Source organism: Alternaria burnsii, assembly GCF_013036055.1.
Source record: "Alternaria burnsii strain CBS107.38 chromosome Unknown 705, whole genome shotgun sequence".
NCBI lineage: Eukaryota > Fungi > Ascomycota > Dothideomycetes > Pleosporales > Pleosporaceae > Alternaria > Alternaria burnsii.
In genome coordinates, this window is record NW_024066107.1 from 187,828 (window position 1) to 211,689 (window position 23,862).

Below are 23,862 nucleotides of genomic sequence, written 5' to 3' on the forward strand. Positions count from 1 at the left end.
TAGAAGAGGGTAATCGCCTGCAAGTTGCCGTAAAGTAGTGATGAACTTGTGTGATGAAACAACCACCAAACCAAAAGAATTCCGTACAGTAGGAGAGAGAAGGCGAGACTGGTATCGCTAGAGAAGATTGGAATGCAGCAGAGTCATCCACCCAGTCGAAACATATATCCGTACCCGTTTTTCTTCCCAAAACACAAAATCGCTGTAGGTTCATAATCTTCGCACCGGCCAAATCAAGCAAAAATCAAACAAAAACAAAAACGACATCGCGCGCTTGCTTAATACTGGTCGTTATGGTGGTCGTCGCTGTGTTGGCTGGCGTTCTCCATGACTTCTCCCAGCACAGAGCCAACGGCAGAATACGAGTCATTGTGCGCCGAGTCGTTCCGCATATATGAGCTAGGAAACGACGACAAGTGGTGCGGTGCACTCATTTGAGGCATTCCGTAGCTCGAAGGGGTGGCGAGCGGTGAGCCAGAGAAGGAAGGGAAGTGGGCGGTCTGTGGCGTAGACCCGTTGCGTTGAGGGGCGTAGTGAGTGCTCAGCTCGATGCGACGGGGAACGCCGTTGGAGAAGGACCGCATTCTGTTGCCGCTTGATGTACCGAAGCCTGGTACTGGGGAATCTGGAAGTGTTAGAAGGTAGGAGCATGAGCCACGTGGGCGAGGAAAACTTACAAGAGTAGCCAATGCCGTACGGCATCATTGAGCTGGAGTAGGACCGACTGTCATGGCTATTGGAGCTGTCATGAGAGCCAGTATAGCTCATGCTAGTCCTCAAAGGTGACTGTAGAGACTCTGCACGGCTCCTTGCGATTCGGTCGGCGTGAAGTGAGAGGCGAGGGATGCTGTGTTGTGCAGCATACGCGGTTGGGTTGCTGACAGGCATGGAGAAGGGGTTAGACGTTCTAGGGCTAGTGTCGATTGGTGTTGAATGGAAGCCAAAGGGGGATCCCTCGTGAGCTGAGACGGGTGAGATGGTGTCGGTTGCTGATTGAGGTGGTGTGAAGGTGAACCCGCCAAAAGCAGGGCTGATGCCAGTTGGCGACATATGCGAGTCAAGCGGTCCTCGTCGGAAGGTATCTATGCTCAGCGGCCTCATCATGTTGTTCTCAGAGAAGCTTGGGTTGTAAGATCCAGGAGAAGCCAGCGGTGTGCCGAGACCATGGGAGTTTCCGAAAGGAGAGTGAAGTGCTGATGCCATGTCGAAGTCATCTGGTAAAGCGCGAGACCTCATCATACGCTCACGGTCGTCGCTTGTTAATCGCTTCAACTTCGCTCGCCTACACAGTATTAGTACCTCCTTGCTTCGGTGAGAGAAAGTAGGCTTACCTGTTCTGGAACCAAACCTGGACTTGACGGGGGCTGAGACCGGGGATTTCCCGAGCGAGTCGTTCCCTGTGAGCAGCGTCCGGATGTGCTTGACGAGCAAACTCGCTCATCAGGAATCGAGTTTGGTTGTGGGTAAGTCGGAACCTCTTCATCTTTCGCTTCGCCGCGCGAATCTCTGCGGCTGTCATAGGTTGCCGGTCTTCACCCTTCTCTTCGTCTTCGTCGCAGTCGTCCTTATCGTCGAGGATAAGATCCTCGTCCTCCTCTTCGCGCTTCTCTACATTGCCACCGTCGTTGGTGGAAGGTGGCGTCAGCCTTGAGATAGGACTGGTAGGAGCGGAGCCTCCAAAAGTTACATTTGGGATGTCATGCTGTTCGATCTCATCAAGTCCAGATGGTGTGTTGCTACCGCTGTTCAGGTGGCTCTTTCCGTCGAGCAGGTAGGGAAAGCTCTTATGTGTTCGCATTGACGGCCGCTTCAAGTCGAAGTTGTGTCCAGAGACCTCGGCTTGGAGCATAGCCATGTCGTTATCTGAATGTGGTGGAGTGTGTTCCAAAGTTCTGAGTTCTGATGATTGCCACTCGTTGTCTGCTGAAGTCGTGCTATACGCAGACATGTGTGGCGAACTGGGAGGAGACAAAGGAACGAGGAAGCTTCCGTCGACCATTGGCGCTTTGAAAAATGTTGTAATGGTGTAGATGTAGGCTGAGCTCTGTGGCTGATACCTCTCCTGTGCCTCGCTGTCAGCGAAGAAGGGGGCACGAACTGAACCGCTGCTTACCTAGTTGCTTTGGTCACTAGGAAGGCCTCAACACTGATGATGTCGGCGTCTTCGTTCGAAGTTCGAACGAACCACGAGGTTCCGCAAGGAGTAAAGATCTGATGGAGTTTGGGGTGAACTGTTGATCGTCGCCCGGTCCCTGTGCGGGGTTTATGCGGGTGATCAGCGATAAAGAGAGAAGGCAGTCGCAATGCTTTGACGTCGAGTCCAGCGCGCGTTGGAGTCGCAAGACCGTTACGAACTAACAGTTCGGGGTGGTCGTGCTGATGAACCTACGGAGGGCGGGTATGCGAGTAGGCTGAATGCTGATGTCGCACCGAGAGTAGGATTGGGGCGCGGAGTTTTGGTGCAACTTCAAGCTTGAAATAGAAGCTACCAGGGAGGTGATACTGTGAGCCAAATAAAGATAGACGCTGGCAGTGGGCGCTTGATGCTTGACAAGAACGAGGTGATGAACAGCCGGCTTGCTCTAGAAGAGTGAAAGCGTCGTCTGATAGTCAGCGGTGGGTAGCCCTTTGTAAAGAGGGTCAGGAACCGTCGGAGGCTATATCAGCGATAGCGGCAGGGGAGGGGAATCAGATCATTCAGACAAGAAAGGCTTGACGGTACTCTACTGTCGACGATCCGGATAAAATCGAGGTTAAGACAAGTGCGAAAGACTAGGGTCAGACTACGCATGGACAGCGGTGCCTCTTAGGGAAACATGATATCCTTCGAGGATCTGGAAGCAGCTTGTTACACGACGAGAAGCGTGACTAACGTCGAGGGCTAGCAGACCCCAAAGGCTCAGGGCACAGGGATACGGTAGCTCGGGACGTGGGCCTACTACGAAGGAGAGACGGAGCGGGAACGGGCGAATCGAAAGGCTCTGGATCAGGTGTGCTGCATGCCAGGGTGCCCTCCCCTCGAAAGAGAAGGGGAGCGAGCGCTGCGTGAACATGGTGGGCTGCAGGCTACATGCATAGACCAGGGCCCGTGTAGAAAAATGGCCGACGAGCAAGGACTAATCCGTGGCGTCTCGCAGTCGAACGTCGAGGCAGGCGGCGGCGTCATTATTGGCCAGATGCGATGCGGGAAGTCCAAGGAACCCGCAGCGAGAGAGGACAGGGATGCTACAGGGCTCGGCAACGCTTGCACGGCTTGTTGCGGGGTGTCGCTGTCAATGCTGCTTTTAGTGTGGATTGTGTGCGGACGAGATGGTGGTGGTGTGGTGGTGAAGGTCGGACTTGGTGCCGCCAGGCTCGTGTACTCCATGCTACCATGATGCTACTGTCGTCGAACCATGACTTTCACACGAAGTTGTGCTATGGCGGGCCATTCCGCCCTGGACCGGTGGCTTCCAAGTGCGTCTTCTGGCAGCTGTCAAGTCGAATGTTAATGGCCACGGTCCGCAAATTGCGTTTGCGTCAGGAACGCGCTGCATCAGCCTTGCGTGTGGTTTGAGCCGCCCATCGCGCCCGCTCAGATGCATGAACAACGAACCTTGGTCACCTTCAGCCGTGACCCATGATGCTTACCGGAAACCAAGGAACCGCGTCTAGCTACTTGCGTGTTCCTGCTGCACACCTGCTTGATCAAGTGTGGTGAGTAGTCGAGCGCCTAGCAATGACGCCGTCGCCAATAGCAGCGGGGGTCGCCAATGAGCAACAGATCTGGCTGGGCTTGACAACGATCTAACGGCCAAAAGCTCGGCCCGCGCCGGGAAAATGCTGAAAGGCGCTGTTTCTCGAAGCCTGTTCTCGCTGTAGTGCGACTGCGTGCAACACTGGTGGGCTGTCGGTAGTTGGGTGCCAGCGGTGAATTATCGTAACGTGTTTGGAAATGCGTGTCCAAGCAAGCGCGCTGAAACTGTCCTGGAGCGCGCGAATGGCATCGAAGACGAGGCTGCAACGACTGTCTTTCGGCCGCACTGCAGGGAAAAATTGGGTGATGCGCAAGCCACCCATGCTACGCCGTTCCGTGGTGATCGACATTGCCCGTGTCCAAAGCAGATGAACCTCTAGCCGATACCGCGCGCTGAGCCCGTGACGAATTATGGACTGACGAATGATGTACACCGTCCGCCTCGCGCGGTCGCATTGCCTGAACTGGCCGGAAGTTGTTGTTTTTGCTGTCCGGCTGTGAAGCACGCGGGTAACCGCCAGCGTTTGGCATGTTTCGCAACGAAGAAAAGCACAGTTTCTCCCAACGCCTACGCAATCTCCAAAACGCAATGCCGAACAGGGCGTCGCGGTCGATTTCCAAAACAACGCCAAGACCGCCCGGATGGCGGATGAGGACGGCCTGTGGAAATGACAGGAGCGAGCGATAGCGAAACCGCGGATATTCTGGCGGGTCATTGGTGGGGGGACGCAACACGTCTGTGGGTTTGATGAGCGCATGGGTGCCTGTCCACTGTCGGCAGAACATGCCTGCCTCTTTTCATCATGCTTCGGTCCATCTCGTGAACATAATGCATTGAATATGATTACGATCCGTTGCCAGCAGTCTGGGTCTGTGGCCTTGCTGTGGTTCGCAACTTGTCATGACATGATGAGGTGGTCCCACCGCGTGCCAGACCACAGCAGAGAACCTTGGAAAACCTCGGACTGCGCTGAACGGTGGTGTCAGGTAGTACAGGTCCCTTCATTTCGGAGGGATGCAGCATCTCCCACGTAGGTGGATTTTGTGCTGACAACACACTGAATGAGCCTGAAGACGGCCCCACCCCGGCGCACCACGGCACATCTGAGATCACAACATTTCCTGTCAAAGGCCTGGAAGCATGACGATGCTTACCAGGGATGAGAACCAGAGCTCTTTCGATCGTTATTGTTACATCAGAATGAGACCCGGAAATGGTGGACATGCCCACGCGATGCTATATTGTGAAGACTTTTATTCACCAAGGTGGAACCTTTCATCTCCACAGCCTGCTTGCGCCTCAACTCAGCCTTCCGACGTCCCCTCGTGGCGTTGCAAATTGAGGGGCGCCGTTGGCGACCGGATGTACGGTCGCTCAGACTGTGGATGGCTTCCGATCTATCGATACGCTGAGAGTGGCTCGGGGAGAAGAACCCCATGTTCTCTTCGCTTGTAGAAATAAATTCGATGGGAAAGCGCCACAATGCTCCCCATACTGCACGATAACCCATGGGGAAAAGCTCGTATGTCCCTCAGGGCCATCGATAATTCACACCTAGCTGGTGCAGGCGACAACCTGCCCCTGTCACTGCCACTACGCCGCTGGTTCCGCAGTCACTTGACTGCGTTGGTCGGGCCGCTGCTCCTCGACGCTCTGATGCTCGTCTTGCGGAATTACCCCCTGGTCATCCGAAGTAGTGGGTGCAGCGTCAACACCCGTCGCCTCAATGGAAGAGGTGGCCGGCTGAAGAGCCTCCAGCCCTTTGCCATGCTCAATTCTATCAAAGGAGCTTAGCTGCGTCTTTGAAGCAAGACGAAGGCCTCGCCAGACATAGCTAGATTTCTTGTCCCCCGCTTGCCGCTTCTCCTCCTCTGCGTCAGTCATTTCCAGGTCTAAGTCGGTCATCTTGACCTTTTTTGCATATGACTCTGCATTTGGCACATTGAACCTGACTGGACGTCAGAGGCTGAAATCAATCTTAGTCGGACGAGCGGAACACATACCTGTCACGTTGTCGTAGCTGAGAGAGCCCCTTCTCTGCATTGTTGTTGTGGAGGAAGTTCAAAGTACTAGGTACCCCCATGGGCTTCGAGGCTTTCTTAGCAACAACAGCTTTTTGTGCCCCAGATTTGGCTTCTTGGAATTCTGCTGGGGGCACTCTATCTCGCGTGAACGGCTGGCAGTTCTCCATCTTCCATCGTACCCAGTTTTTGTCGCGGGAAAGCACGGTATCCACCATCCGGTAGTAGAATTTGCCATCTGGGCCTTCCTGCAGGTAATTTGCGATGGCGGTCTTGATGCCCAATGCCCACTCGGTCTGTGCTTTGTGGTCAGCCGAGAAGATGATGATCGTGGATGGCGAAGCGAGCATGGGAGGGTGACTGAGGCAGGAGGATGTGGCAAATGATGGGGACTTACGTCTTCCTCGCGGAGTGTGAAATTGTACTGCATCGCTTTCTGCGCATTTTGGTAGAATGGCTTGCTCTTGGACCCCTCGGTCAGGGTCAACAGGAAGTCGATGAGTATCAGTGCTTGGACCAGGATGTGACGTTGGAAGGCGAGATCACTCAGCTGCAAATTGTCAGTCATAGCGCAGGTCTGATAGTGGCAATCTTGCGTACCTCAAGTTTGAACAGGTCACGGCTTGTGAGATATTTAGGATTAAAGGAGTTGGCGAATGCATCGTAGTCGTCGCCTTCCCGTGATTTTTGCCCCTTCTTTCGCTCTGAATCTCCGGCCTGTATGACTTTTGGCACCTCCCTGAATTTGGCTAGCGTCGCCTCCAAGCTCTTCTGAAATTGCTTGAAATTGTCCTCTTCAAAAAGCCTTGGTGGATTTGAGAAAGAGTGCTGTAAAGACCAGAAGACGGGGTAGAGAGATTCGGTATCAAGTGTGGTAGGTTTCGCATCTTTGCTTTTGTCGATATCGCCTGACAGGATGGCTGGCTCCTCTGACTTCGAATCTTCCTTGATAGCAGGAGCAGGCCCGTCGATGTCGATTTGCATAGAGTCCTCTTCCGGTTTTGATTGCTTCAGAAAGTCCTCGAATGTCGTTACATTCTCGACGTGGAAGTTTCCCCGCAAGTTTACCGAACTCTTGTCGCCCAAGGGAAAGCTCTGGAACATGAATATATAGACACGCCCACAGAAGACTGGATCTTCCGCGCGAGATAGCCGGCGGAGCAGCTCATTGCACAATCTCAAGATAACAAGGTCCTTATTCTTGGAGTTGATCTGAAACAAGGTGAGAGAGGACAACGAGATTGGTAGGGATGACATACTGCGATGATGGTTTCTCTCCTCGACTCGAGAAAGTTGAATACCACACGACATCCTGAGATTGACTGGCTGTCAAGCAACTCTTCAATGAGCAGGAGGACGAGTTGCGGGGAGCAGAGGTCTAAGAATGTCAGTGGAGATGCAGCCATACTGGCGAGTAACATACCTCGATCCCCGCAATACTGCAGGATATCCAGTAGATTCCAAACAGTTACAAAGGCCGGCTCCTCAATCCGAGTCGAACCCTAATCATGTGAGCAGACTGGTAGAATTAAGACGACAGCGCAGCAACTGACAAGGTTGGCATAGAAAACACTCTTAGCTGCACTCTCGACAGCAAGCGTCCGCACTTCTTTCCCTCCTTCGATCTCGCCGAGAAGAGGCTCGTTCTCCGGTACAAGCTCGGAAACCTGGAGTGGAGGGTCAATCGCCGTACTTTGCTTGACGTCACGGGCACGTCGCAATAAGTAGTCAAGTCTTGGGGCTACCGCGTCAGCGGGAAGCACGTTAGGCGGCGACATGTTAAGAGGTTTGGCGCGCGTTGGGCTTCGATCACGAGCTCACGACCCGTTGGCGCAAGGGAAATAGCACCACTACGCTGGCGAAGTAGGAGCTCCAGACCACGGATCTATAGTCGCAGTAGACTGGATGAGTCGGTGAGACGATAGTTGTTGTAATATATACTTGGGTAGAAAAGGCGGTGATTGAATACAGAAGCTGCTTTCCAAAGTCGAGTTGGACCCTGGCCTGGACAAAGCTAAAGTTGCGCCACAAGCGACAAGTGCAAGCAGTGTCTGTGCTTGTGGCTGAACGCGTCGAACGCGTCGCGCTCAACACTTTAGAACCCAGGATACCTTCAATATCTACCGCAAAGGCTCAACAGGCTCACAATGGCAGACAGCAGCCTGCAAGTACGCGCTCATGACTCTGACGATGATCTCGACGACATACTCAAAGATGTTACAAATCCCGAAGACCCCATTCAATCGACGGAGAACCCAACGCAGCCACAGTACCGGAAGAACAACAAAAGCGACAATGCCGGCGCCCTAGGCGTCGATGAAGAGATCGTCATCACGAAGAAGCGCATTCCTATTCCAAAGCTCGACGACCAAAGACTGCTGTCCGATCCTGGAATTCCCCGCCTACGCAAGATCTCAAAAGAGCGCCTTCGCTTCAAGGGCAAGGGTCATGAGGTATGGTTGTCCTGCAGGAGTAAGCGGTACCAGGCTAACTCAGTCCTAGTATGGAGACATTGCTCGCATGCTGAACATGTATCAGTTGTGGCTCGACGACCTCTACCCCCGCGCTAAGTTTGCAGACGCCCTAGCCATCATCGAAAAGGTCGGACATACAAAGCGCATGCACATGATGCGGAAAGACTGGATCGATGAAGGCAAACCACGTCGCAACACTGGACACGACGACGCCGATGAAGACGACGCTACTCGGGAGAAGACTCCACAACAAAGCACCGAGGAGATGGAGGGCGTAGAGCATGTCGGGCAAGACAGCCCGAGCCGACAAGGAGAGCGGGAGCATCCTACTTCCAATTCAGCACATCATGCGGCAGAAGCAGTAGCAAGCGGCGACCCCGACGACGACGAATTAGATGCGTTGTTGGCTGAAAGCAACCAACCTAGTACCACCGTACCAAAGACACTCCCAACGCGACCCGCGCCTACCCAAGACGATCCTTTTGCGGACGAGATGGAAGCGATGGCGGATATGGACGACTTGTGGGACTGAACAGCTACACAACGTTGCATTCTGATTTTGGACGTTCATAGCGCGGCGTTGAGGAATCATTCACAAGCAAGGCAATCGCGTTAGGTTACGACATCATCGTGACCTGCCATGTGCGATTGCAAATGGCTACAATATATCCTCTGCGTACCCTGATATGCTCTGTCTGCGGATCATGTGCTGGTGAGATCTGCAAACCAGAGTTCTTCGGATTCGGCTGTCTCGCAATGTCTCGGAGCTATCCAGATTTTGATAAGACCCATGTTCCTCGTAATACATATGCAGGTACAAATTGTTAATCGCACACGACATAAGCACCGAATGCTGTCACCCCGTGTATAGCGGGGGAAGTGGGTCCTCCCGATGCGGCTTGGCGTCTCAAACAAACAACGTCATCCATTTTCTCACTCGGCGCGCCACAATCCCGCACCTGGACAGGCATAGCAATCTACCAGATTCGTACTCAACCCGCGAATATGGAAGCTCTGTCTGGAGAGTTGGAGAAGCTGCGGCTGCACAGCAGTAGCCTCGGCGAAGATGGGATAGACTCCATAGCTGGCGAACAACGGCCACCGAAACGACAACGCAAAACCAAAGATGTCATCAAAAAGGAACTAGAGCAAGAATTCCTGACACCCTCCAAGTCTTTCGACACGCAGTGGTTGAACCAGCTTCAGCAGCGCTGGGATGCACCCACCAATTATCGCAGCCTGTTCCAGATCGCCCCAACCCAAACCCGAACCATCATCCGCTTCACGCGCGAGGGGCTAGAGGGCCGCGTCACGGGATACAAAGAAGTCACAGTTCCAGCAAACTCGGCAACAGCCAAGAACTCGACGTCTCTTCTCAGGAAGCCTGCTAACAGAGCTGAATTCGTGCGCGGAGCAGCCGGCTTCTTTCCTTTCGCGCCTGGCGGTCTTGATGGAGTGGAAGCGGTAGCTGCGATCGAAGATGAGGCAATTCAACAGCAGGAGGATGTGAATGGGAGACGGGTTGGTGGCCTTGACAGGGTCATCAACTTCAGTGCTGAAGGGGGCCTGTTGGAGGTACCGCCTGGGTTCACTCGCGGGCTCGACTTCCAGAAAAAGCCAACCACAGATGCCAAAGCTGCGCAAGAGGTCGAAGACACCTTAGCAGAGGCGGGTGCAGCCCCTAGGGATGTGGATGCCGATGACGAAGAGACTACCGAGAAGGCCGGCGCGAACGGCCAAGAACCTGACGAAGACCAGCCTGGAGACGACGAGATTGACGCCTTGCTACCAGTAGAGTTCCCTGCGTTGGCTCCTCACGGCCCGCTTGCTATGAGCTCTGGAAGGAAAGGCGGAAGAGAGTGGGCTCATATGGTTGACATCGATCGCGACATCACCAACTTCAAGGAACTTGTGCCGGATATGGCGCGCGAGTGGCCCTTCGAGCTCGATACTTTCCAGAAAGAAGCGGTCTACCATCTTGAGAACGGCGATTCAGTGTTCGTAGCCGCACATACTTCCGCTGGCAAGACAGTGGTTGCAGAGTACGCGATCGCACTCGCTGCCAAGCACATGACCAAAGCCATTTACACATCTCCTATCAAAGCTTTAAGTAACCAAAAGTTCCGCGATTTCCGCCAAACATTCGATGACGTCGGCATTCTTACTGGAGATGTGCAGATTAGGCCCGAAGCTAGCTGTCTCATCATGACCACCGAGATCCTCCGAAGTATGTTGTATCGGGGAGCGGATCTTATCCGAGATGTAGAGTTTGTCATATTCGACGAAGTACACTACGTCAATGATCTGGAGCGTGGTGTTGTCTGGGAGGAGGTCATCATCATGTTGCCAGAGCATGTGACTCTCATTCTGCTATCCGCAACTGTCCCCAACACGTACGAGTTCGCGTCATGGGTTGGTCGCACAAAGAAGAAGGACATCTACGTCATCTCCACCCCAAAGCGTCCCATTCCTCTCGAACATTATCTTTGGGCTGGAAAAGACATCCACAAGATCGTTACAGCAGACAAGAAATTCATCGACAACGGCTGGAAAGCTGCAAACGATGTCTTGTCTGGGAAAGACAAGATCAAAGAAGCTCCTGCGAATGCAAACCAAGCTGGTAGAGGCAGTGGTGGTCGCGGAGGACCGCCCGCCCGGGGGGGCCAGAACCAACGTGGAAGAGGTCAACAAGGTGGCGGGCGTGGCGCGCCTCGAGGCGGAGGACCTCCGGCTGCGAGGGGTCGTGGCAACATCGCCAGGACCGGTCGTGGTGGAGGTCGAACAACAGCCGCGCAAGATCGGAACATCTGGGTCCACCTCATACAGCATCTTCGAAACAAAGACCTGTTGCCGGCTTGTATATTCGTCTTCTCCAAGAAGCGCTGCGAGGAGAATGCAGAGGCGCTGTCAAACATCGACTATTGCAACGCTGCTGAGAAGAGCGCGATACACATGACCATCGAGAAGTCGCTGGCTAGACTGAGCAAGGAAGACCGTGACCTTCCTCAGATCAAGCGCCTAAGAGAGTTGCTCAGCCGAGGCATTGCTGTCCATCACGGTGGAATGTTACCCATCGTCAAAGAGGTTGTAGAGATTCTATTTGCCAAGACACTTGTCAAGGTTCTCTTTGCCACGGAGACTTTCGCGATGGGTCTCAATTTACCCACTAGGACCGTAGTGTTCTCTGGTTTCCGCAAACACGACGGACGAGAGTTCCGCGACTTGCTCCCTGGCGAATACACTCAGATGGCTGGTCGTGCAGGACGAAGAGGACTCGACACAGTCGGCACTGTAATCATATGTGCGCCTGGAGCCGACGAGGCACCACCGGCAGCCAGACTCCGTCAGATGATGTTGGGTGAGCCTACTAAGCTCAGATCACAGTTTCGTCTGACGTATAACATGATGCTCAACCTCTTACGTGTAGAGGCTTTGAAGATCGAAGAGATGATCAAGCGAAGTTTCAGCGAGAATGCCACCCAAGCGCTGCTACCTGAACATCAAGGCAAGGTCAAAGTCTCGGAAGCTGAGCTGGAGAAGATCAAGCGTGAGCCTTGTGATACCTGCGATATCGACCTAGAGGCCTGCCATCAGTCTTGTGAAGACTACAAGAGACTCACCAACGAGATGCACCTGAGTCTACTCATCAACCCTATTGGACGACGGGCTTTGGCGAAGAACAGATTGATTGTCTATAAGAAGGTACGCCGCTAAATACCGCCCGAAGAGTGACTTGTTGCTAACTTGGCTAGGACAATAAACGCACCGCCGGTATGCTAATGCAAGATGGTACTAGCAAAGGCAACGAGCCTACGGTCAAAGTCTTAGAGGTGGCGCAGCATCAAGATCGCAAGCCTGACGACCTCTTGCCATATGTCGGTCCTTTTGCAAAGTGGTTCCGCAAGTTACCGAACAACCCCAAGGATCTGATCCTCAAGGCAGCCTACGTGCCCCTGAACGATATCGAATGCTTTACCAAGACCATCATCGATGTGCCCGAATCCATTCAGAACCTGGGTCGGAAGGTATCCAAGGGTAAGTGGGTGCGCTACGGTTTGAATCCGGCGCTAACAGATATGCCAGATACCTTGAAGTTGGCCCAAGATCAGTTCTTGCCCTTGTGTGGATCTTGGGACTATGAAGACTGGGATGAATACGACTACAGCAAGATCAAGAGCCTCAAGTTCCGCGAACTGGCGGAAGCCCGCATGAAGGAGGGTCAGAATGCGGTTAGCAAAAAATGCTTGAAGTGTCCAAACTTCTTGAAACACGTACGTGTTCGTGGCTGGCTGTGTCCCCAACTCAAGCTAACCATCGTAGTTTGCTCAAGAGCATGATCAGTGGCTTATCAAAGAGAACATCCTTGCCCTCCGCCAGCTCATGTCAGATCAGAATTTACAGCTACTCCCTGACTATGAACAGCGCATACACGTACTTAAGGACCTCGGCTTTATTGACGAAGGTTCTCGCGTGGAGCTGAAGGGCAAGGTAGCCTGCGAGGTATGCCTGTCTCTCTCAACCAGGCCTATCCATTCACTGACAGCTTTCAGATCCACTCTGCCGACGAGCTGGTCCTTACCGAACTCGTTTTGGAGAATGTCCTCGCCGAGTACGAACCGGAAGAAATTGTCGCACTACTCTCGGCCTTTGTCTTCCAAGAGAAGACCGACGTAGAGCCTACGCTAACAGCAAATTTGGAACGCGGTGTCGCCAAGATCGTTGAGATTTCTGAGAAGGTCAACAAGATCCAAACTCTGCATCAGGTCATCCTCTCCGCAGATGACTCGAACGACTTTGTCAGCAAGCCCCGCTTCGGCATGGTCGAAGTCGTGTATGAGTGGGCGAGGGGTATGTCATTCAATCGCATAACCGACCTGACAGATGTCATGGAAGGCACTATTGTCCGCGTCATCACCCGGCTAGACGAGACGTGCCGGGAGGTCAAGAACGCGGCTCGGATTATCGGCGACCCGACTTTGTTCCAAAAAATGGGGACGTGTCAGGAACTCATCAAACGGTATGTGCTCTTCCCATTTAGTTTCTCTCTCATATGTCCCGTATCCGCGCCGGCGGGTTGAGCCCTGGTGTTTGGAACGCGTTGGCCCGTTGTTTGGGTCTGTTATGTGCTGGGGGTGCATTATGTGTGAAGTTTGGGTAAACTGACAAGTGTTTGAAACAGGGACATTTGCAACTGCGCAAGCTTGTACCTGTAAATGGGGCACCGAGTATTGTTCCAGAACCGCGACACAGGCGTATCCTGGTCCTTGGGTGTTCCAGGTGGGGTTATGTGTTTCAGGTCCTAGTTTAGTTCTCTGACGGGACGGATGTGGGGCCTTCTGGACATTTTTTTCGTCCCGTTTGTTGTGCGTGTGCTGATGATGCGCGAGTCACGCCATCTGGACATTGGGATCGACCGGCTTTCGCTTATCGGTTTCACATTCCGTCTTTTAGTCGGATCCGACGTTGGGCGTGGCATAAGCATTAGGACATTGGGCACTTGCATTATCGTTATCGCATTCGGATGCATGTGGGGTAAGCAATTGTGGAATGTGTTGCCGTGTGTAGCGGTCTTATTGTCGTAAAGCTGTGTCTTATTTGATGACTACATGTGTGTGTGCGTGTAGTAAGTTCCTTTGGAACCAATTCAACAGACGGTGATTGCGAGTGTCAAAGCTGTCTTGTCTTTCAGCATTCCTTGCCCTTTCTTACCACGCACAACATGATTGTTTTTCCGGAACTATCCCAATCATAGTCTTTGTGACTGTTGTTCTTCAAAGCTATTGAACTATCTTAAGGGAAGAGTGTTAAGCGATACAGGTTATTAGACTAGTCAGTTCGTATCGCTGCTGTTAACAGTATCCGTGCCATCGTCATCTCCATCGTCGTCATCCCAATCATCGTCCTCATCATCGTCCTCATCATCAGTATAGTAGTACCCTGTTCTCTTACTTTTCCTCTTGATAATTCCACCAACATTAACCTCCGATCTGTTCTCGTGTGCCTCAAGAAACGAAATAGCATATCCTTCATCGACGGCATCTGCGATATCATTTCCATGAGGTCTAAGTGCCTCACACCATTCATCCCAACAATTGCTAAGTCGAGCCTCTACGAAAGCCCCAGTGCATGATACGTTGAACGCGATCAAGGCACTAAGGAAGTCTGCATCCGTCCGGAAATGGGAATTCGGGTTTGTTTGAACCGTCCGACCGAATCGAAGAAACATGAAATACTCTATGGCATTTCGTTCTCCAGCATATGTTCTCTCGTTATCCGCCCCAGCATTGAATAACAGCGAGAGTAGTTGTTTCGGTGGCACGTACTCCCAAATCCGGTTGTGCATCGTATGTTCGCCATTGAGCCATCCAGCCGATAATCCAATTAGCAGATCAGGTCTCTGCTTTTGTAGCATCTCAATACAGATGACGAACAGTGGCCATGCTCTACCCCAGTCTCTTCGAGCATATGCTTGGATAGATAGTGTGAGGGCAGTGTCGGCAAACGTGGTAGCAGAAAATGTTACTTCTTCACTGATGTGTTCTATCAGTTCTCGCATCTTTGGATTGTGTGTGACTTGGTGTTCTGAAAAGAGCAGAAAATTGTTCAAGAAACTTTTCTCCTTGTTGGGGTCAAGAGCATGAATGATTTGGCTCGTACGAATGCCATGAGTATAGAGATAGACAAGTGCATCGACCCGGACCTGTCTTACAGCAGTCTAGCATCCAAAAGGTTAGCATGATGCCTCGAGTTTGATGATCGCTACAGGGAAGATAATGGGATCACATACATTGAAATAGTAGTTGAAGCCTTGATTGTCCACGTGGAAAGGCGAGATTGTCCCATTACGGTAAGCAAAGTCAATCTCGGCAATGGTTCCATGGTGAAAAAGTTGCCAATATACATCGTCCAAACCTTCAACCTTGTTGAACACGCTGAGTTGTGTTTGGACATTTGGCTGAGATGTCCCATCTGAAACGCGGCGGAATCGTGCGTTTACAGCAAATGTCGAGCGATTTTGAGTGATCATACAGGACAGACCAACTTCCGTCCCGGTCTGATCATGGGCCCCATCGGATCGTGCAGGTGGTATCGAGATATGGATATCTCCGGAAGGTGTGTTCGTTGACCACATCTGATTCGATGAACTTATATGTGAGCGTGGCATGACAGCCCTCCGTTTGGTGTCGAGGCTCTCATCCTGATGGCCTGAGTGGGGCCGTTTGAGTTGCTGTTCGACTCCCATCTTTGAGCTACTGCTATTCAGTTTCATGGGATAATGCCATTCATCGATTGGTGTCGCTGTTGATTCTGGAAAGCGAGTCGCGCTCTCTTGCGCTGCTGAAGCAATAAGTCGCCGAAACTCCATCTGAAGCCAATTCACATGGTCCACTGAGATTTCTTGACCGTGGTCAACGATTAGACTTTCAATTGCAACGTCTAGGTCGCTCTGGAGAGGCAATAGATACGCTATAATCATATCGCGATGCTCTCCAAAGAAGAGAATGTTACGATGATACTGGATAGGCTGCGGAGCACGAATTCCGAGTGATTTTCTTAGTTGCATAATCTCGGACGTAAGTATAGAAATTGACTCCTTGGTATCTTCGTGTTGGCGTGTAGCAGTCTGAGTGGAGAGTTCTACTCTTTTGTCAACAGTCAAATTATGGCGGGAATTTTGCTTAGCTAGACGTCTCAACTCCTTTTGGCGAGCGATGACTTCGAGGCTTGCGGAAGATAGCCTAGACAAGAGTTTCCGATTAGCGTCCGCGTTTTGCTTGCTCTGCGAGCTATGTTGAGCTTTGAGCGTTGACACGATCTTTTGTTCCTGATTGGTATGCATTGCGAGAATGCTTTGATGATGTGTATCGAGGTTTTGCTTGATTTCCTGAGTTCGAGTGTCCAGTTTGGTGCACAAAGTCGTTGAGAGGCTGGTTATACTTTGAACAGTCTCCACTTGTCCACATGCAGACAGTTCACTATGGCAATCAGAGTCAGTACAGTCCATGCCCTGTAGTAGTGGATTCGCAACGTGTATTCCAGACATACCTGCATGCCAGTGTCAAAACACCAGCAAGAAGTAGTTTGTTCGATTCCAGATTTCTGATCGCTTTGTCTACTTTGGCATTGTTGAGAACGTATTTGACTCGACTCCATGTCTTGCTTCCCCTGAACTTTGCGGTCATACCCTTGAGACTTTGCAACTCACGATTGAGAGCTTTGATAGCCGATTCGAGAGACAGTACAGCTTCAGCCTTAGGTAGCGAAGAGTGACGAGTGTCAAGACTTCTGAGACATGCCTTAGCAGCCTGAGATAATTGTACTGTGTCATTTATGCTGCTCAATAGTTTTTCAATGTTACTTGGTGCGTCTTTCACCTCAGAAAGGAAGGCAAAGATTTCGCGACCAGTTCGTATCACGACGTCGACGACTCCAACAACGGCAAACGCACCAGCCGCTGTCTCGAAGGCCCCGGACATGGTGCAATGTGTGGACACCACGTACCACACGTGAACCGCATGCAAGCAAAGAAAAAAGTCAGAGGTGGCAGGAATTTACCAAAAGACAAGATCAAATTCCCAGTCGATAAAGGAGAGCTTTTGGTTTGGGAAGCACAGCCTTACTGCACTGCCCCGCTACTACACTGCCCCACTATTACACTGCCTCGCTACTACAAAATCACCGCCACCACCACTACTCCTACTACTGCTGCTGGTATACTACTTTACTGCTGTATTACTCTAACGAAGCTCGCGAATATACCAAGTAACTCCAGGCTTCTATCGTAGAAAGCTTCGGTTCATTCAGCCTTGTCGCAGCCAAGCAAGGCCATGATGCTGGAACTTATCGCTGCATTGCTCAGCCTCACACGCCACGTTCAGACTAATGGAGGCGCTCTCGAATACACGATTCGGCTGAGTGTTCGCTTCTTTGGACTGGGTCCAAGTGAGGACGATATTTTACAGATGCCAGAGCTAAAATCTACAGTAGCGAGAAGCATGGACAGTAATCCGGAGGCTATGACTGCTGTTGTGGATTACAGCAACCCAAAGGCATGATATCTCGTTCTTCTTTGAAGAGACAAATCGGCAAGAAGGTGGGCAGCGTGTGGCTATGTCTTCGTCGTCTTCTTACCGCGGAAGTCTAAGGAATCACGGTACTATAACCTAGGAACTCGATGCTTTTTTCAATTTATGCACCGAAGATTTCAGCGTATCTACTCCAAGTAAGTTATCGTGTGCCATCATCTCCATCGATACCGTTGTACTACTACTACTACTACTACTACTACTACTACTACTACTACTACTACTACTACTACTACTACTACTGCTGCTGCTACTACGACTACTAAGCGGATTCGACGCCTTCGTACCAGGGATGGTCTAGTGCCTCGCAAGCTGTGAGCCGCCGTGAGGGGTCCAGATTATTCAATCCTTGGATCAAATCCTTGAACGTTGAGTCAACATCTTTCAACTCTGAGAACGGCACATATGGGATATAATCTGCTGCTCGGTCCTCCCAAAGCATTCCAAGAATCTCACAGTTCGCTTCCTCATCACCAACATGCTTCATGAGTCTATTCAGCCCTTCTTTGTCTCCAAAAAATGAGATTTGGCGCTGCAGGCGGATAAATGCAGGTAGTGCGCCTTTCGACACGTGTAGTTTGAAGTCATCATCACGCCCTAGTATAACGCGCCCGAGAACAGCGTAGATGCACTTGGTATGTTAGTAACGAAAAGATTTTGCTCAGGTTAAGCACTTACGACCAGTCCAAATGAGTATAAATCAGAAGGTTTGTTGAGTTCTCCCTTGAAGTGACCTTCAGGGCAGCGCCAGTCATCATTCCCAGCTAGCATACTTTTGATACACCTAGGCTTTGGGAGGTAGGCTGCATTCTCAACATCGGAGATTTGTACCTGTTCGACCACGACGTCTCGGTCAACGTTACGGCAATTAACCAGAACGTTGTCAGGTTTAACATCTAGAGAAGATCAGTCGTTTATATTGACTGTATGAAGAGCCGAATCATTGGGCTCACCTAGATGGACAATGTCGCGGTCATGCATATCTGCGATTCCCTGCAAAGTAGCTTTGAGAATCTCCTTCCGAGCTCGCATTGGGATCTGACGCCGAACTAGACTTGAAAAATCATCATTCAGGTATTCATACACGAATATGCACTGATCTGGGATGGTGTCCACTGGTAGTCGTATGCGGGATGTTTGAGCAAGTCCTGGTCGAACATTCTCGTTAAATGCTGAGAATATGTTCGGAGGTACGTCTTTCAAAATGAATTCATCGCTTGCAGATCTGCAGGATTGTTAGTTGTGCCTAGAGGCATACATCATGAGAGGTTGGCCGAACGATGCTTACCAAACACGCCCCAGGTGCGGTCTTTCCTGGATCGACCTTTTGAAGGAATAATAACGTCCGGTTGAGCCAAAAAGATTGAGCGATATCGGTGCTGCCATTCTGATGCTCAACCGGAACTTGCTTTTCTCAACGCTAGTGACTAGACTGGTAAATGGGTATAGTATACCCAACTTTAGGTATAGGTTAGGTTAGGGTCGCACAGACTGTAGGTTAGAGTTAGGTCTAATTTATAAGACCCTAACTTAACCTATACTACAACCTAGATTTTTTACGCTATAAATAAGTTAAGGTTAAGTTAAAGTAGTCTAAGCGTAACTATATAGTTAGGTTAGAAGTTAAGTTAGGGTTAGTATATTTTATATAGAGATTTGCTTTTATTTCTACCTTACTTTAGTAGAGAAGGTAGGTATATATAGGTATATCTAGGTATACTATACTTAACTCTAACTTATACTTTAACTACCTCTAACTTAACTCTAACCTATTTATAGCGTAAAAAATCTAAGTTGTAGTATAGGTTAGATTAGGGTCTAACAAATTAGACCTAACCCTAACCTAACCTATACCTATTTACTAGTCTACTGGTGACTAAGGGGATAATAGTTGAAAAGTACCTAGTGGCTGAGCGGAATCCAACAACACGTATATAAAACAACAAATATACAAAACCAACACATATGACCATAGGACACTAAAGATTAGATCACTCGTCCGAGTCGCCGTCTGTCATGGTACTGTTTGTGGAAGTATTACTCCCGCTTACCGTGGACAGTTTTCTGTCCTTCCCACGCTAAGCTATAATTCATCTAGCGCCACATCGCCAATAACAGGCCTCTAACACATAGCCTCCTCTACATCGTCGCTGTTCAAGACGCCAAAATCTTAGAAGACATAGGGCAATGGCGGCCTAAAATCGTGTGTCTTGTCACTTTTTAATCGCTGTTCCGTGATGTACACTCGTCCAAACCTACACATACCTAAACCTATACACATCCACGGATACACAATAAGTTGCGATAGACAGAAGAAAACAATAAATAATAATAACTTATAACAGCTCGCACAAGAGTCTGAGGACTAGCAAGTGATATTAGAGAAAATCAAGTCTCCCTTAGTTCTAGGATACACATGTCGCGTTGCGGTTCGTGGGTTGTAGTGTGAATGAGTAACGACATGAGCACATGGCTCTAGACCATGCACCTCCGCTCTTCTCTTAGCCAAAGTGCGGCTCATTGATGGGATTCACCTCAACAACGACGTACCATGGTCTAAAGGGGAGTCATAGCTCGAACCACAGTAAACTCGGCTCTTCCGGTCATCTAATCCAGCATTGAGAATGCAAACACGGGATCAATTCGCTATGACAAGTGTATGCAAGCTAGCAAGGTCCATGCACCCACTGCACCTGACGAATTTGGAGATTACCCAGTCAAGCAACCAGCGAGGACCTGACCCAACTTCTAACCATGGCCGCAACACCTAAATATGACTCCTCAGTCATCTCATGGACGAGTGTACCAAGGCTCGCACGCGGCCCCCCTCAACCCCTCAATGGTACCGCAACTCTGGGACTGCACAGCCCAGCAACCACTCACTTCAACCATGGTACTAGCAGTGATGACCACCAAACCATTGTCTCAACAATCCAAAGATTGAGTCGCCCTGCAGTTTTTCTTTGTCAGCCATAAAGACTGAGTAGAGCGCGGAGGAAAAACTAGAAAAGACCCGACCGCCCTTCAGTGCCTCTCTATATGCACATATATCTTCATAAATGGTATCCCTCTTGTCGAGGGACTCCTGTCGGAAGGATGACAATTTTCTTCAATGAGGTTGAGCAGGGGGTCCCTACCTTGCCTCAGAACATCCCTTACACAAGGCATACCGCAATCCTGATAGTCGAACCACAGTCATTGTCACCATTCTGGAGACAGGCCGTAGGTTGAGTATTTGGAGATGCTGTCTACCCTTGTGTATGGGACGTTTCGAGGAGGGAAGGAGTATGGATCGAGACGAGGACCAGTGATGACATGATGCCTACAGTTCTGGGTTAGATTTCATCTTTCGCTTCGGAAGAGCAAGTCATACCTGGAAGTATTCGGCACTAGCTGAGGTCCACAGTGGTCGTTGAGTCCATGGCCGATGAGAAAGTGTGGTGGAAGTTGGGCGCGCAGTGACAGAAGTGGAGGCGAATAATGAAGATAGCGGTCAATAAGAAGGCAATCTGTAGTAGATACTAGATGGCTTCAGGTACCAATGTGAGCAAGTCGTGCAGTAGAAGAGTGTTAGAAAGATTTTGCGGGAGCGCGAGCTACTTGTAAATAAAGAGGGGGTTGCCTTCCTTCTGTATCCTAATCTCATAACAACGGAAGAGCGTACGAGACAAATCATGAAGCAGCAGGCGAGGTGATTAACGCGGGAGGAAGAAAACGTTGTTGTGTAGCAGGAGCCACTGAGACCAAGCAGGCGCAGAGTCCCGTGAACCAGAAAAAATGCCGACTTTGATGCTTTATTGCAACATAAAAAGACCGTTACAGAGATATCTACGGAAGTAACATTTTTTAGTATGGTAAGCAATTCTAGAACGCTCACACGTTACACTCTCGACGTCGGCAACACTCAAATTCTCGTCTGCTTCTTGTGCGATAATCAACCCGTTTTGCAATAGATTGTTCTCATCTACGATACCGTGGCACGCAAAGTGAGCAATTGTGCAAGATGTTAATGCATACAAAACTCGCTTCTTTGTTGGCTGCTCAAAGCAGACAGTGGATGCCCAAAACATAGTATGTGTCACAATTGCCTCCACTTCTTAAGCAAAACCCAAAGGCCTATGCCTAGGGCTTGTTGGCATGGGCACTACAACAACATTTGCTTTCTCATCATGTATCGCAAATTGAGGTTTTCGAAAAAGCGAGTCTAGCGCCATAAGACTTGCAGAACACGAAGAGACAACATGACTGATAGTGTTATCAGTTAGTTGACCCGGGAGTGTGTGATCCTGCAGCGTGGAGCGGCAGCAATGATGCAATGCCACTGACAACCCACCTCACGCGAGGTAATGGTTTCAGCTTGGGGTCGTGCCTTAGGAGTTTTAGTGCTTGCAAGGCTGGCTGGACTGCGTGATTCCAGAGGTCCAGAAGCGCTGAATGCAACTTGGAATTATGATTCTTGATCTTGTCGCCGTCAGCGCCATCCTCTTTATCCAAGCATAGAGAAGCATCTGTGCGGCGCCTGTTACTATTGAAGGCCAGAATCTTTACATCTTTCTCAACATCCGGTGTTTGGAACCGTGGCTGGTGACGGAAGGCATGATTGTTAGTACGTAGTGGCTTAACGGGATCTGATATCACGTTTATGAACTAGCACACGTACAAAATTAACACGTACGACCATAGGACACTGAAAATTAGGCTTCCCGTCCGCTCAGCCATATACAAGCAGTGTACCGGCAGATTAGTAGTTAGGTGGGTGACCACTAGCGAATCCCCGCTGTTGTACGTATTTTTTTCTTTTTGCACACTACATCAGCACCAGGCGTGGCACTTAGTGCTGGTACCCGGAAACCTTCTATCGACTAAAGCCAATTATGGACTCTATGTTCTCGTCTTATGTCCGCGAACACGGGTGCATACCGTGGGACGACAACTATATGAAAATTGGCTCCGGCTACGATCTCCACAAACAGCAATCGCTGCGCTCGCCTTTTTGGCCATGTCATCCCTCTTCTGAACTTCGAAGTACGAACCTGCACACTCTGGAGATCAGCAGCAAGATATTGCGCGATGAGGAAACTTTACTCCAATACATGACCTCTGACACACGTGCACTTGCATCAGTCTTTACTGTCTTCAACCTTAAAGCCTCCCTGGAAGCACTCAAGACCGCTCAATGTAGCGAGACGTCCATGACAGTGATTAAGCGTTGCACTATTACACTGCCTGCTGAGCATTATGAGCGTTTGCTTGAGCTCTCTGACGAAGCAGAGTCCTGTTTCGGTCGGCTGAATTGGTACGGGGAAGATAACGCACGAACCTTCACGACAAGGTACGGCCAATACTGCATTACTGGAAGAACTCTTCAATCCACATTCTTTTCCGTGAGCACCTACTCGGCCGATACGAAGCAGGAACTCGACCAATTTGCCAGTACGCTTTCAGCGGACTTTAGCGGAAAAGCGGTGTCCGTCGAAGCTGCATCTTCCTTCGAGATGGGTTCCTTTCACATATCTAGTAGCATCAGGGAAACGCATGAAGTCGTCGTCGTTGGATGCAGTTCGCGGAAGTTGCAACACCAGCTCCACAAAATCGATATTCAGAAAGCTTGGGTCAACTTCCTTGAGCACTATACGCCTATACCAGTCCTGGCGCACATTACGCACTATGCCAATATCGACATCAGAACCAAACATCCGGAGGGGTCATTGTCTATCACAGAAGACTTTCGGAACGCAGCTGAGCTTGCCCAGCTTCTCCAGGTTGCCGCTCGATCCAATCGTCTGGTCGGCGCTCGAGCCCTAGAGATATCCGTCCAGTCGACGATTTTGAAGCTGGGTGATCTACACATATACGCCGAAGATGATGACAATGCCCTTCAACAATGCGTAATGACTCTAAAGAACGTCCGAGAAGAGCTAAGGGGAGAGTGGGATCGAAGGCGAAAGCTGGCAAAGATGATGACTGAAACAGAAGGCCAAATCGAGAAGTGGAAGTTGTAAGCAAATGCCTCTCTTATTAAATGGCTGACGTGAGACTGATTGACTTGCAGAAATAAATGGGTGAAAGCCCACAGCACCCCACAATGGAAGATCGGAATCTGCCCCGATGATGTGCACGAAAGTCTATGTAATGAAGTTATAGAATATCGAGAGGACTGGGACCCTGAGAGTCAGCGTGATCGTATGCCTGTGTGTCTAAAGAATGAGGTGTCCATGTGCCTCCCTGGACGCCGAATTGTTGGAGCACAGGTCGAGAGTGGTTGGCAAGACGATACCAATGGATGGTGGCGAAGGACATATGGGTCTTTGGGAGAAGACACGCTTGCTGTTGGTTTCGAGACTCAACACTTCCGCGGTGGTAGCTGGGCTTTGATTGTATGGGCGGTTGACAAGAATCTGTACATGGAAGTCTGATTGATCTTGGATAGGGTCATGAAATCCCGCTAGGGACAACTTGGAGATCCGAAAGCTTCGCATTGGGGTATCATGAGCAAAATCGCAATTTTATTCGCGATTGAGGCTGTGAGCTTGATACGCCTTTG

General features: G+C 50.4%; 6 protein-coding genes across 6 annotated transcripts; 2 read left to right on the forward strand and 4 right to left on the reverse strand.

The window, feature by feature from the left end:
• Positions 1-278: 278 nt before the first annotated feature.
• GT037_000071 (homeobox-domain-containing protein) lies at positions 279-2,062 on the reverse strand (the record flags this gene model as incomplete). Its single annotated transcript, XM_038925118.1, has 3 exons — positions 279-625; positions 678-1,282; positions 1,332-2,062. Coding segments are annotated over 3 exons (1,683 nt in total), but the record flags the coding sequence as incomplete, so codon positions are not given.
• Positions 2,063-5,330: 3,268 nt separating this feature from the next.
• On the reverse strand, positions 5,331-7,536 carry GT037_000072 (nuclear matrix protein; the record flags this gene model as incomplete). Its single annotated transcript, XM_038925119.1, has 7 exons — positions 5,331-5,685; positions 5,741-6,054; positions 6,156-6,308; positions 6,359-6,970; positions 7,018-7,136; positions 7,182-7,260; positions 7,312-7,536. 7 exons carry the CDS (start codon positions 7,534-7,536, stop codon positions 5,331-5,333), a joined length of 1,857 nt encoding a protein of 618 aa, XP_038790975.1.
• Positions 7,537-7,905: 369 nt separating this feature from the next.
• On the forward strand, positions 7,906-13,310 carry GT037_000073 (antiviral helicase; the record flags this gene model as incomplete). The annotated part of the gene is made up of 7 exons (XM_038925120.1): positions 7,906-8,211; positions 8,261-8,754; positions 9,288-11,934; positions 11,985-12,267; positions 12,316-12,503; positions 12,553-12,732; positions 12,783-13,310. The coding sequence occupies 7 exons, from the start codon at positions 7,906-7,908 to the stop codon at positions 13,308-13,310; spliced, it is 4,626 nt and encodes a 1,541-aa protein (XP_038790976.1).
• A 752-nt stretch (positions 13,311-14,062) lies between these two features.
• GT037_000074 (uncharacterized protein) lies at positions 14,063-16,709 on the reverse strand (the record flags this gene model as incomplete). The annotated part of the gene is made up of 3 exons (XM_038925121.1): positions 14,063-14,947; positions 15,020-16,208; positions 16,279-16,709. 3 exons carry the CDS (start codon positions 16,707-16,709, stop codon positions 14,063-14,065), a joined length of 2,505 nt encoding a protein of 834 aa, XP_038790977.1.
• Positions 16,710-17,580: 871 nt separating this feature from the next.
• On the reverse strand, positions 17,581-18,581 carry GT037_000075 (kinase-like protein; the record flags this gene model as incomplete). Its single annotated transcript, XM_038925122.1, has 4 exons — positions 17,581-17,949; positions 17,997-18,214; positions 18,272-18,543; positions 18,577-18,581. The coding sequence occupies 4 exons, from the start codon at positions 18,579-18,581 to the stop codon at positions 17,581-17,583; spliced, it is 864 nt and encodes a 287-aa protein (XP_038790978.1).
• Positions 18,582-22,192: 3,611 nt separating this feature from the next.
• On the forward strand, positions 22,193-23,734 carry GT037_000076 (uncharacterized protein; the record flags this gene model as incomplete). Its single annotated transcript, XM_038925123.1, has 2 exons — positions 22,193-23,316; positions 23,371-23,734. The coding sequence occupies 2 exons, from the start codon at positions 22,193-22,195 to the stop codon at positions 23,732-23,734; spliced, it is 1,488 nt and encodes a 495-aa protein (XP_038790979.1).
• Between the last annotated feature and the right edge of the window lie 128 nt (positions 23,735-23,862).